General features: G+C 42.3%; 1 protein-coding gene across 1 annotated transcript in view; it reads right to left on the bottom strand.

Moving 5' to 3' along the window:
- Positions 1 to 14,574, bottom strand: part of PRPF18 (pre-mRNA processing factor 18) — a gene marked incomplete in the record, with an annotated part of 376,763 nt that extends 362,189 nt beyond the window's left edge. The window contains 1 exon segment of the mRNA XM_044087940.1: positions 14,365 to 14,574. Coding sequence (XP_043943875.1) covers positions 14,365 to 14,430 — 66 coding nt within the window.
- Positions 14,575 to 15,088: the final 514 nt, after the last annotated feature.

Genomic DNA, 15,088 nt, shown 5'->3' with positions numbered 1-15,088 from the left:
GAGAGATACCCAAAACTGAGAAAGTTTGGACTCAAGATGTGCTCAATGCTCGGGAGCACATATCTTTGTGAAAGCACTTTCTCAACTATGAAATTCATTAAATCAAAGCACAGATGTTCATTGACCGATAATTCTCTTGCAAATTTACTGCGATTGGCAACTACAAATATCGACATTGACATAGCTACTTTAGTAAATGAAAATGTTGAGAGGTATGCTGGCCACAAATGGAAACAGGGTTTGGTCATAACTTTAAAAAAAGAGGTGTGATAAGCACTCCAGAACAGACGTTTCTAAAAAGGACTAATTTTTTTGTGCATTGCTATCTACCAATTTCCAATGGTTAACACCTGTGAATAATTGACTTAAGGCTGCACAGAGGCTGCCAAGAAGAGTCAGCATGCAAAAGCAGACACCGATACTGCTAACTGAGTTATGAGGGTTAAATGCCAGCAGGTTTTATTTACTACAGCTAGAAAACTGACCCTTAATGGAAAGATATTTGTTCTTTAAAAATTACTGCAGCTTGTCTACTGTTTCAATAAAACGTTTTATATGCACCATGACGTCTCCTTCATATGAAATTGTCAAAGTGCTTGCTAAACCTAATGGTAGGACTCCCCAGGTAATTTCAATATATGTACTGTATTTATTATTGTGCATGCGGCCCTCCAATATATCTTTTTTTTTTTTTAAATGCAGCCCTCTGATTTACCTAAGGTTGGACAGCCCTGATCTACAGTATAAAATAATATAATAAAAATGTCTTATGTGTTGTGAACACTTGTAGCTTATGAAAGTAATGTGGAGCTTTTCTCCCCAGAACTCTGATGTAAACGGGCATTTCTATCCCAGATGGATTTTCCCAGTCAACAAAGACAATTAAAGTCTATTTTTTTGCACAGGGAACATTTGATGTTGTAAAGTATGACTATGGTTGGCAATACTAATGCCAATATTAAGAAGAATTACATGCAAGTGGGAGTCTAAGCATGCTAAGACAAGTTCATATGAAAATGATGAACTAGAATAAATGATTAGAACTTTCCACACAGTAAAAATCTAGTCAGGCACAGCAACAGCAAAAATTTCAAGGACTGCTATATCACAGTTTTTGAACATAAAGAATTCCCTACAACAGGCTCTCTCTCTTGCACCAGCTCAATTATTAACATGTAGAAGGCTGAAGCACAAATTGCATATTTCATCTACCTTCCTGAGGTCTAAAAATGAAATGAAAGGAAATGGTGGGAAAAAATAGCAGATACAGAAATACTACTATGAAAGAAACTGCAGAAGAAATCCATACTTTTAGGCTAGAAACAAAGAAAGAATACAAAAGCCATATGGAAATCCTCAACCTGATCTTGAAATTGTTTACAAAGTGAAGTAAACAAGAATGTATGCTGTTTGCAGAGAAAATGGAAAGCTGTGCAGGAAAAAAAATTTATTTGGACAATTTTCAGATATGACCCAAACTGTTAAAGCACAATTACAAACACTGCATATAACACAGAAAATTTAGAAGTACAACTTTAAAAACCTCATATACAACATTTATATTGTCAGAATACAATTATGAGTACAATATCAAGATAAGCAGTGTTGCATAATATGATAAAGTATCGCAGAGGCAAATAGAGGTAGCACAGACAGCATGCAATACATTTCACACAAAGGTGATTAGCATTAGGGTATACAATGTATTAAGTTATCGCAGAGAAAAAGAAACTGTAAAAAAAGATTCTTTTTTCTTTTGTTAGTTATTTTTAACACACGGTCAGGTTTGGGTCAGGTGATGTAAGCAATACTCAAAGAGAAAGTGTGTTAGGAGCTTACATTACCAGGAAGTTTTGGGGGCACAGCTTTTAAAAAAGAAGTTATGTACCTACCATAACGTTCCATGTTAGTTGTCCATCTCGCCTTCCTTCTTGCTGGATGGGTTCGGAGCCGATCCCCTGCTCCAACTCGGCCACTTTCTATAACTCGAGAGCTCTTTACTGGCTCGAGGCTACCCCTTATCCCAGAATGCCCAGCGCCAGCTACTGAGATCTCGTTTGAGATAGCTCACACTAGACATAATCACAGAAGATAATCCATTATTATTACACCTGGATATACAGTAAATTGTCATGGTTTGCTTGTGAAGCAACTAAGAACAAAACAAGTTAGCCAGTGAAACCGTTGAAAAATTCCTCTCAATCCTCGAGGAAGGGGAAGGAAGGCGAGATGAAGGACAACTAACACGGAATGTTATGGTAGGTGCATAACTTCTTTATGTTAAGTTGTCCAGTCTCACCTTCGTTCTTGCTGGATGGGACAGTGTCCCTAGCACCTCAATCCTGGGTGGCTCATTGGAACAGACTCTTCAGAACCGTGGAACCAAAGGAAGCCCTGCCCCAGGAGACCACATCTACTTTGTAATGAGAAATAAATGTATGAGGATCTGCCCAAGTAGCTGCTGCACAAATTGAATCTATGGGCAATCTAGATTGAAAAGCTACCGAAGTAGCTACTGACCTGGCTGAATGATCTTTGGGTCTTGTTGGAAGATCTTTTGTTGCAAATGGTAAGTATAGGCAATGGTGTCAGATAACCATTTTGACAAGGTTACTTTAGAAACTGGAAGGCCTTGTTTGTTGTTAGCAAATGAAAGGAACAACTGATCTGATTTTCTCAGCTCTTTACTTCTATGGAGATAGAAACGTAGTTGTCTATGCACATCCAATAGGTGTGATCTGTATTCTGCCTTGTTGGAATGATTAGGGAAAAATACAGGAAGTTCAATGAATTGATTCAAATTGTGTTCTGAACAAACTTTAGGTAGAAAAGATGGGTTGGTTCTCATAGAAACTCTGTCTTTGTGAAAAAACATGTATGGAGGGCAAACACATAGGGCATGGAGATCTGAAACACGTCTGGCAGAAGTAACAGCAACTAGAAAAAGAGTTTTCCAAGAGAGAAATTCCAAAGAACATGATGCTGCTGGTTCAAAGGTTGGCAGCATCAAGGAGGCCAGGACCAAACAGATCCCAAGGTGGAATGCGGCTCTTTCATTGGGGGTCTAAGTAGAGATGTACCTCTCATGAAGGCCTTACAGAGTTTGTGAGACATTATGCTTGAGTAAAAAACTCTGATGTGAAAATTTGAAATGGCAGCTAGTTGTACTCTGACGGTAGCAGCAGCTGCACCAGATCGAAACAGTTCTGCTAAGAAATCCAAAATTTCGTGTACAGGAGATGTAAAAGGATCTAAATTCCTGGATTCTGCCCAGTAAGAGAATCTTTTCCATTTGCTAGCATAAACTTTCCTTGTAGCTGTCTTATGGGAGAAAACAATATATCATGCACTGCTGGGGAAATATTGGGGAGAATGGCTAAGACTGGAAGTGGAGTAACCAAGCTGTGAGCTTGAGAGATTGGAGGGATTGGTGTAACCCGCCTGACTGATGAATCAGGAGGTCTGGAACTGGGTCCAGAACCCAAGGCTGGGCTAGAAGGGGGTGAAGGAAGGGAAACCAAATCTGTCGAGGCTAATCAGGGGCAATGATGATCATCTTGCAACCCAACGATTTTGCTTTCTGAATGACTTTTGGAATTAGGGGAAAGGGGGGAAATGCATAAAGGAGTCCCTGAGGCCAATCGTGGACTAGAGTGTCCCTGGGTGTCTGACCTGGAGGAGGAACAAGGGAGAAGTAGCTGCTGCATTTGTTGTTGAGGGGAGAGGCAAAGAGATCGCTGCAAGGCTGACCCCATTTATGGAAAATAAGATCCACAATTTCCTGTTTCAGAGACCACTCGTGCGGCATGAGGATAGCCCTGCTGAGTCTGTCCGCTATTACGTTGGATTTCCCAGGGATATGTGTTGCTGACAGAAAACGTTGGGAGGAAATCGCCCATTGCCACAGTCTGAGGGCCTCTCGGCACAAGGGGCAAGACCTGGTTCCGCCCTGTTTGTTGATGTACCAAACCACTGACATGTTGTCCGTCTGTATTGCAATAGTCCTGGCAGGGAGAGAGTCTTGAAGAGCTTGCAACACTAGGAGCACCACTCTCATCTCCAGTACGTTGATGTGCAAGTGGTACTCGTGAGGATGCCATGTGCCGTGGACTGTCTTTCCTAGATAATGCCCCCCTCCACCCTATCAGGGTAGCATCCGTGGTCACTGTGGCCACCGGATGGGATTCCATGAAAGATTTGCCCTGAGTCACTAGTGGGGAGACCATCCACCAGAAAAGGTGTTTTTTGCAAAATTCCATAATTAGCATCATGTGAGACATGGGTAATTCCTGGAAGGACTACTGTGTGAAAAGAAGCCACTGAAGGATTCTCATGTGAAAGCGTGCTAAGGGAACTAGAAGAATGGCTGCTGCCATGGACCCTAGAGCTTGAAGAACATATTTGACTTGAATTATTTTGTTCCTCAGGAGAAGTGACACCTGTTGTCGAATAATGGAAATTCTTTCCTGAGGCAATTTTCCAATCATTTTTCTTGTGTCTAGATCTGCTCCTATGTATGTAATAGATTGACAGGGCAACAAGGCAGATTTTTCAAAGTTTATTGTGATGCCTAGTTGAGTACAGGATGTGATGGTGTAATCCCGTGCCTCTATAAGTTGTCGCCTGGTGGTAGCAGTGAGGAGCCAGTCGTCTAGATAAGGAAGCAACTGGAATCCTAGACGTCTCAGGTGAGCCGTAACTACTGCCATGCATTTGGTGAACACCCTGGGGGCTGTGGTGAGACCAAAGGGCAGAGCTCTGAAATGGTAATGACTGGCCCCTAGCCGGAAGCGTAGAAATCTCCAGGACCATCTGTCCATTTTTATATGATAGTACACGTCCTGAAGATCTATGGAGCACATCCAATTGTCCTGACCCAGAAAGGGGAGAATGGACTGCAGTGTTGCCATCGGAACTTTTCTTTTTGTACAGATTTGTTTAGTCTGCTGAGATCCAGAATTGGTCTCCAGTCCCCCGTCTTTTTGGGCACTAAAAAGAATCTTGAGTAAGTTCCAGATCCTACCTGGTCTGTGGGGACTTCCTGGATGGCTCTTTTTTCTAGCAGTCTTGAAACTTCTGTGACTGCCTGATCCCTTAGACTGGGTGGAACATCTGGGATGGATTTTTTTGAAACAAGAGGGAGTTGATGGAAGGGAATTTTGTAACCTCTGGATATAATGGATAGTACCCATTTGTCTTTTGTAATATTTTGCCAGGCGACTGGGTACAATGAAAGCCTTCCACCGACTGCCTCCACAGTTGAGCAGTCGGGCATCCCTTCAGGGACGTTGATAGGGTTTGGAAGAGAACATATCTCTGTCACCCTGATTTTGCGGACCCCCTCTGCCACAAGAGCAGCGTCGGCCATTGTTATTGTTCCCCCATCTGCCCCTGGGGGAAAAAAAAATCACCATGTGCGTCAGGCAAGGGTCCCTGGGATTTTCGAAACTACATCTTTCCACCCTTCTGACCCTTTGGGTATGGTCTGGTAGGAGTGGAAAAACGGGCTCCCACATCAGAGAGCATCTTGCCTTCCTGCTGGCACCTGGTAAGCTTGTCTTTCACCTGAGGCCCAAAGAGAGAGGAGCCATCAAAGGGGATATTGGTGAAGGACACAGATTCGGCAAACTGACACAGCCACAGCCAAGAATGTCTCCTAAGAGCCACTCCTGTTCCTGCAGCTCTGCTCGCTCCATCGGCTGCGTATGAAATAAGCCTCATGGAGGAGTTGACTACTGAATTTAAAGTCGCCAGCTGGGAAGCTACCTTGGCTGAAGCTCCCTCAGCTGTGGGATCTTGTAGGGTATCTCCAAGCTCTTTTAGGAGATCCCTCTGAAGTCTAGTAAAATGGGAAAGATAGTTCAGGGACCTAAGGGAGAAGGTCGCTGATGAAAACATTTGCTTCCCATATCTGTCCATTGTAGAGACTCTTTATTTGGTGGATGGACAGATGAGGAGGTTTCAGCTAACTCTCTATCTCTTTGTGGCTGCTACTACTACCATGGCATCCACTGGGACACCTTTAGTCAGGAATTAATTGTCTTGGGGAGCTGTGATAAATTTATTAGGTCTCCTCGGGACAGGATCCATGGAATCTGGAGCTGACCAAGCCTTTCAAGACACTACGGACATGAGTGGATCAAAAGGCGGAGACACCCAGGAGGTGGAAGGTTGGGAACCAAATGCATCCAGATACACAGACTCGTCCTTGGAGGGGGCTAGGGAAGTCGAGCTACATCTCTGCCTAAGAATCTCAAGGATATCCGAAAAGGAAACATCTTCAGAGGGGGTCCTTGGGGACTCCTCAGATTCATCCAGGTCTGTATATCAGGTGACAGATTCAGGGGATTCTAGGTGCTTCCTCTTGCACTTCTGGGAAGCCTGCTCAGAATGCTCTGGGGACGTTTCGGAAGAAGAGGGTTCACTCAATGGGGTGTCCTGGGGCATAGGTTCCCTACGCTTTGGGGCTGGAGGAGGAGCAGAGGTTGGCACAGGCACCAAAGGGGACGGAGCCAATGGGACCGATAGTGAGGCCGTCTGTGGGGACAGGACTCTCCGCATGACCTCAAAAGCGTCACGGTCTCGACACAAAGTGGGCTTCGGCTCCGAAGAGACAGGAATCCCACTCTGCGCCGAGGGCAATGGCTCCGAGGCCGATGTGGGAGCCGAGCTCAACTGAGCCAATGCTCTCAGAGGGAGAGCGGGGTTGGACAAGGGTCCAATGCCACTTCCTCCCTTGGAGCAGATGAGAGAGCTTTGGCGCCCAGATACCTCAATGGAAGGAAGAACCGAGGTAATCGGAGCCGAACAGGATTTCATTGGAGTTGAAGGAACCACTACCGGAATGTCCATGGACTCTGGCTCCGAACTAAGCATAGTCGGAGGAGGAATCTATATCAAAGCGGATGGAGCAGAGGCCTGTTGAGGCGGGCTTGAAAGTACTTTTGCAAGGGCCATTGACTTCAGCAACCTACTGAACACTCTCTCCATGTTCTGATCCGATAACCTAGAGGATTGAGAGGAGTGGGAAGATGAGCAATGACTGGCTGTGTTCTGAAGTAAGGGTGATTGTGGCACCGAGCGAATCGGCTCCAATGAAGGAGACCTAGCTAGATTGTGGCTCTGAGATGGCTCCGAGGTAACAGTTGGAGCCGACGGAGAAGTAGTCTCGTCTGTGCTAGAGGGCACCGACACACTTGGTCTGTCAAGCTCACAGGTCGGTTCCGAACATGGAGCCGATGGCTTGACTGACTTCAAAGATTTCACTGGCTGAGATGCTTTAGCCGGAGAATCCTGTTTCAACAATCCACAGAGAATTAGCTTGTTTTTCCGCTCCTGCAGGACCCTTGGACTAAAGGCATGACAAACAGAGCAAGAGTCCTGCAGGTGCAGAGCCTCCAAGCAGTGCCCATCTGTCAGACTGACAACATGAGTCATACTTTTTAAACCCTGAGGTTTTAACTTCCTTTTTTTTCTCAAAATGTTCAAGGAAGTACCACAAAAAGACACACTACAATAATAAAAAATTATATTAATAAAAAATTATATTAATAAAACCTTAAAGGAGAGCCTCTAACTTAAACGGCTGTCCTTAAGGGGGGGGGGGGAGGAGAACTCTCCAACTTAAAAGAGTTCAGGGAACAACAGAAGGCCTAGTGACTAAGGGGTGACGGCCAACACAGCACAAAAAAAAACAACAAAGGACAAAATAAGGGGTTTACGACTAAACAAACGTAGAAACTACTATAACAGAGAAAAAATATACTAATTTTTCAAGTAAATTATTTAACTTTAAATAAAGAAAAAATTATACTAAGCCTGAGCCAGTATTGACGCAAACTCGCAGCTAAAGTGGCAAACAATATCTGGGTAGCTGACGCTGGACATTCTGGGATAAGGGGTAGCCTCGAGTCAGTAAAGAGCTCTCTCAAGCTATAGAAAGTGGCCGAAGGAACCCAGCCAGCAAGAGCGAAGGTGAGACTGGACAACTTAACATCTAGCCTTTGACTACGTAGAGCACTAATATATATTCTTTAAGTGATCAGTAAGTTTTCTCCTAAAAGACTTGTAATATGTTATTTGTCGTACATTTTGTGGTAACTGGTTCAAGTTTAGTAGAACAATTTTACTGTTTTTCCATGAGCAAAATTACAAAATGTGGACAGACACGAGTGATGAATTGTCTACCTGACTGTGGGGTGAGCGTGGTAAGTGCTTGATCTGCAATTTGCATCTCTGGCAGCAGAAGAGTTAATGTACAATTTTGTAGGACATTGTGGACTGGGGTACAGTGGGGTAGCACAGAGCCTTTTAAAATGTGACACAGAGATGCTCCACTCTTGGGGGCAGGATGATGAACCTCCATAATGCATTGAGAGTACAATGTATCAGGCTAGTATTACAGACTAAATGAAGTGTAACTATAGGAACAGCCTACTCCAGATTACAAATGAGCACATTTTAGCCAAATCTTTCCTGTACCAGAGTAAGGATATTAGCAATGGAATAGCTGGCCTTAATTTGGGTGTCAAAATCTAAGGGGAAGTGTACCGCAAGTGCTGCAATCAGTCCTACAGTCAAGAAAACTGGGACTGCAAGAATACTATAAGACAGTGAGTAGTTACAAAGGCAAATTCCTGAATTTCTTCCTTTATTCGCCAAATAAAGCTGGAGGGCTGCAATGATTGTCCAAAGAAAAGAGATGTCAACTGTAAATACTAACCTAGATATGCAAGACCAGCGATAGATACACAGACTGATTAAAAGCTAAAAATGTCTCTTAAGGACTAAAATGTTGAAGTTATTTACAGTGCTTTTTAACGTATTCTGCTGATGTAAAAAAAAATCAATGACACAATTAGTACAACATTAGGACTGGCTTAAATCATCGTAACATATTGCATTCTATCTCACAGAATACGTGTACGTAGTATCATAATATTGATGTACCACATTAATTTTACATATTATGTTTATATGTGTAAATATACATTACACATATAGTGTTATATGTCTATAACATACACACACACCCACTTACATGCAGTCCAATGTATTGACATACCATACACGTGTGTGTGTGTGTGTGTGTGTGTGTGTGTGTGTGTGTGTGTGTGTGTGTGTGTGTGTGTATACATGTATGGTAGAACAACAGGGTTATCACAAAAGAAAGGTGGTGCTGGTAGAGGTAAGTTATATGTGCCCTTGTCCCAAATCTAATTCCATCCCTAATCATAATGCCAACCATTATGATTGATCTTAAGAGGACAGAAGCAGCTTACTTAATGTCTGCATTCAAGTAACTGCACAATTTATTTTCAATATTTTGAACTTGATGCAAGTGCATTCATGTATAATTTACATATATACAAACACAAATATACATACATGAGCTACTTTCATGTGATCAAACTGTTACATTGTCAAGCAAATTATTTTGCAAGGGAACTTTTGACAAAAAAGTTTGTAGAGCAAAACAAGCTTTCACTACTGCCGGAGTTATTGAATAACATCAGATGGAATGTGTGGGGTAAAGTAAGCGTGGGAAAGGTTGGGTAATCTATTAGTATGTGTGTGTGCGTTGGGGTTAGAGTAAAGGATACGCAAGAGGACAGCTTTACTGTTGTGGATATATGACAATGCATGTGTTGTGTATCAGTAGTGTTATGGCAAGGTTATTCCGAGAGTAACGGGCAGTGCTGGGGTTAGGGGCAAGGGCAGCACACAAAAAGGTGGATCAGGCAGCTTCACATTATTAATATATACTACACCTAACATTGCCCCTAACCCCAACCCTACACCTTACCTTAGAAAAAACACAGTATTCAGACAAATTATGCCTTAAGTTGTTTTTTTTTTTACCAACTGGAAAAAGAAAACTGTTCAACTGCCTTTTTCAATCAATTGGGACTATGGTAGATTTAATTTGATTTAATTTTGAGCACTAATTTTCATCAGTGTTCAATAATAAGTGTTTGACCATTACATATGTGCTCATATACATATATGCAAAAGCACGAGTGGTATTTTTTACACATGCACTTGTGTATACATATATCTCAATAAGCATACATACATACATACAAGATAGAAGTATCAACTTCAAACACCTGTCACACACACAGAACTGTTCGAATCACAAAGATTCGAACACACAATACGCCAATTCACAAACATTTGAACTATATATATACATATACACACACATGTATATATAACACACACACACATATATATATATATATATATGCACACACACATCTACCTACACATATAATTACATACATACACACAATACAATAGCAAGAGAATATACCAACACAGTACAGTACATTCAAAATTTATATACATGCATACACACACTAAGTGTACAGCAAACTATACTTGTAGGATATCATTAGCTTGCTGTTTTATTACTGGTTGCTTAAACAGGCAGCTGGAAATGGTAACACAGGCAATGGATAAGTGGGGAGGGTTAAGAAGGAGGGTGACATGAAGATTTCACTTCAGCATCTCAAAAAAGCAACTACACCACAGGAATTGTGTGCAAGTGTCTCATATCATCCGTTGCTATAATTAGAAGTTATTATGATGAAGTAAAATATTCTGAGGGAGCACTCATGCCAAATGTGCCACTAGTAGCAGACAAATTTACCACAAGAGGGCAGTACCGCTCAACTTTTTTTTCAGTAGTTTGAAGAAATGGTTTTATTGCAGTTCTGACAAATAATTTAACATACTCTATGGTCCAGCAAGGTGAAACTACAGTGGATGTTTATTGTGAACTCTAGGCTCTGAAGAAGAGCAATGGTAAAATTAAGATTTTGCAAAAGGACTTCTGGAGAAGACACCTGAATCAGCAGGTCGTCCAAATAAGGAAAGATTTGGATCCCTTGAAGCCTGCAAAAGGCAATCACAGGAGCGAGGCATTTGATGAACACCATTGAGGCAGTAGAAAGGCCAAAGAGCAAAGCACAGAACTGAAAATGCCAGGAAGCAAAAGAAAAACTCAAAAATCTCCTGAAGAGAGGCTGGATCGGAATATGGAGATAAGCATCTTTGAGGTCCAGAGACACCAGAAAGGCCTGAGGGAGCAAGAGAGGAAAAAGGGACTGAAGGGACAACATCCAAAAGGAAGACACCTTCAGAAAGGTGTTCAGATGGGAGAGGTCTAGAATAGGTCTCCAAGTACATTCTTTTTTGGGCACTAGAAACATTCTTGAATAAAATCCTTTCCCCCTTTGGGACACAGGCACTTCTTGAATGTATCTCAAGACAAGAGGTCCCAAAGAACCTCTGGGGGGGAAAAAGGACACTGTTCTCGAGAACGCTGAAGAATGCCCATAAAAGGAGGATGGGAAATTCAGACCATGAAGTACCCTTGACGAATGACTGACAAAACCTAAGAATCCTGGGGGATCTGGAGCCAAACAGGAAGAAAAAGAGAAAAGTGAAGAGACAGAGGAATCTGGCTGGGAATGGGTGGATAGTCAGACACTACCTGGTTTGTCAGGAAAGGAAGGCTTAAGAATCCCTGCAGTCTGAGTAGCCTTAGCAGGAGGAGTCGGTTTACTACCCTTTTTACCTTTAGAAGGAGGGCAAGACTGCCTACAAACAAAGGCTGGCTTAGAAGGGCAGTTCTGTTGAAATTTAAGCACAGGAGAAACAAAGACATGCTTAAGCTCCTGTAAAGCCTTCCCCTTGTCCTGAAGAGACTTAAGTAAACCAGAGGCCTCTTCACCAAACAAGAGAGTATTATCCAGAGGAGCATCCAGCAACTTAGCCTTTACATAATCAGGCAAAGGTTGAACCCGAAGCCATGAATATCTCCTCGGAACCGAACAAGAAGCAGCAGCCCAAGAGGCATCTTCAGCATCATAACTACATTTGATAGAATGACGAACTACCTGAGACGAAGTCCCAAGCAAGGAAAGAGCAGAAGATTTGCCCTCAGAGTCGACAAGATCAGAAAGAACCCGAAAGGCCTGAGAAAGAAGATCCAAGACATACGAGTCCGATAATTAGGCTAAGGTAGATGAAGTATAAACTTTCTTACCCAGCCTATCCATGGTCCTACTGTCCTTGTCAGAAGGTAGTAACTTGGACAAAGGAAGCAATTCAGATGGCTTATCAGAGGCTACAGACACCACAGAAGTGTCAACAGCTGGTCATTTAAACAAAAAGGAACAATCCTCAGGCACCCTGTAAAACGTATCAGACTTCCTGGGAGCAGGGGCCGGAGAATCTGGTGCTTTAGAGGCAGTGGAAAAAACATCCAATAAAGCAAGCAAGACAGGAGGAATGGCCGCAGGTTTAGGAGATTCCATTTGCAGCAACTAATAGTACCTCTTATGGATATCTGAAACCTGGGCACAATCCCACTTAAAGTTCATCATCCTACAGATCAGGTCTCCAAAGTAAATTTCCTCAGAGGGACTATCAAGAGTATGAGAATCCTCCTCTTCAGACCCATAGTCTAAAGGAGAAGGAATCTAGGCAGAATAAGCAAGGGAGTCATCATCAGAATCCACCGCAGAAGAATGGAATTCTCTGGTGGACCTTTCAGGGGAAGAGGCGGACCAAGGAGGAGCAGGAACTGAAACCCCTGGAAGAGGCTACAATGACAGTAAAGCATTGAATAACCCCTGAGTAAACACCTGCCACTCACTTGGTGGATCCCTAGGAGCAGAAGAAACATGGTTAGTTTTCTGTTTCTTCTTCAAAAGGGACAGCCATCCTTGAAACCTGAGAAGGCCTAGACTCAGGACGGCATTCCATAACTGCAGTAGGAACCTCTTCCCTAAAGAGAAACTGCAGAACCCCACTAGACCCCTCGGAAACAGTATATCGTGGTTCCCTCTGAATGGCCAAAACGGATGCCTGCAAAGCCATGTCGGACATGTTGCCTGCCAGATCCTCACTGACAATCTGACAAAACAAACAGGTGAGCCTCCAGGTGCATAATAACCTCAGGAGAAACTCCCAGCAGAGGTTGGATAGCGAAAGATTCCGGTCTTATCTTATGCACCTTCTTTCCAGATGGCTGACCCTTGGGGCAGGAAGTTCCATCCATAGTACCCGCAGCAAGAAGCTTAAGTCGCTGGTTCTCAAGGTACAAGGCAAGGGAAAAAAGCCTACTACGGAAAGGTTTGGGGACAAACTGAACAAGACGTGAGCGGCACCAAGGCAAAAAAGACACTTATTGTGGCAGTCTTTATGGGTAATCAGTCTCCCACACTGGCATTTACCCTTCCTGGATGACATTAACCCCAAACAGCACTAAACAAACAGAAAAGGTAACCAAAAAAAAAAAAAAAACAGCTGGGTACTTATCTGCAGCTGCGAGGACTCCAGCAAACAGGAGTAAGCACAGAAAAGCAAAAAAAAAAAAAAAAAAAAAAAAAACACGGATGTATGCAACAGATCGGCAGTTAAAACAGCATTCAGACTGGCAGCAAAGAAGTTCTGAGGATGGTACGGCTGAACGTCACCTTTATGTCCTACCTTACGCAAGGAGTGTGCAGGTGACATTCAGTGTACCTTAAAGCAACAGTAAACATTTCTAAACTAGTCGGACGGAGGACTTCACGGCAGGGAATCTCCCATTAGTAAGGAATACTGCAGTGGTGAATGTAAGGACATCATTAGCATCAACTACTCTGCATATCACATTAGCTGAAAAAAAAAAAATGTGATGTCTTCCACGTACGCCTGCAAATGTCAGACAGATGTATACCTCTCAAATTCTATGAATTACGCACAGGGCTAAGATTTTTTTAACTCAGACTTTTTGCTTCTCTTCTTACCTTTACTGATTTTCTTCCAGTCTTCTACATAAAGATGGACCTGTTCAAGAGTACACATATTGCATAACAGTAATAATTCAAAGAGTCGTTATCATTAACTATATTGGGTCAAGGATCTAAATACAGTCTACTCCAGTAAATAAATAAGAAAAGTACTCCTCTTTTGGAACACTGCTGGGGATTTTAAATGCCAATGCTATGACTTTTAATGTTCAGAGATTAGGCAGTATTGACATATATCCATGATAACGCTAACCAACTTCACAAAGACACTAAAAACAGCCTAGTTTGGCAACAAACATCCCCTATTAGTCAAGTCAGGGAATTCAAACTCTTTCAAAAAGACCAAAATACTGCTAAATCGCAATTATCACAAATAAGCATTTCCTGTAAAGAGCAAAACAGTACAAACCTGAACCTAAAAAATATGTGATAAAGAAAAAGTCTGTTGTTAAGGTATAATTATAAGTAGAAAGAAATGCACATAAAAGTCTCTGCTATCAACACACACCAAGAAAATTACGTCAGTCTGATAACTTGCTATATATTTAATGCTTACCCCCACCAATTGTTTTTCTTCCAGTGCTTTCCTTTTCCTGGCTATTTCAGCCTTTAATACATCCATTTCAAATATCTCTATAGAGAACACAGACCCATCCAAGTATACAAAATAAGTTATGCCCTATCCAATAGTACACGGGAAGTTCTTCAACGTCATCACGTCTCGTAACACCGGAAGTAGCCGTACTATAGTAGCATTAATCATTAGCGTTCCGGAGTTCGGCTGTGGCGAGCCCTAACCGGGAAAAGCCAAAAGACGCAACATTTACTAATGCTTTGAATCCGTTGGCGAGTATATGCATAATTTTCACGCCCTGCTGACACACCACATTTGTGTACTGGTTACACGTGAAAACCCTAACCTCTAACACCTCCCATAAACAGTAGCAGGCCTGACCTAGTAAACGTACACATTATATCTTTATGTCATTTTCTGACGTATGATTGACAGACGCATATGTATCAGCAAGTTGGAGTGACTGATCTGTCGCTTTGCTGAAATAAAAGTGCGTATTTTTGCATTGTTTTGTTCAAGAATTCTAGACAAAGCCTAAAAATGAATGAGGGACTAAAACCCACAACCAGGGACATTTTTGATTAAATTAATTTAAAGCAGATTTTGCATCAACATGCATTTTCAGAACAGTAAGTATTGGCTGGCTATAATCCTCATAATGTCCAGATTTTTGCCTCATATTTTTGATCTGTCACAAAATTGTGGT

Source organism: Protopterus annectens, chromosome 11.part0 (genome assembly GCF_019279795.1).
Source record: "Protopterus annectens isolate FY-2018-M chromosome 11.part0, PAN1.0, whole genome shotgun sequence".
In the NCBI taxonomy this organism is placed as follows: domain Eukaryota; kingdom Metazoa; phylum Chordata; order Ceratodontiformes; family Protopteridae; genus Protopterus; species Protopterus annectens.
The sequence above is the reverse complement of the archived record's forward strand: the minus strand, read 5'-3'. Positions and strand labels throughout refer to the sequence as shown.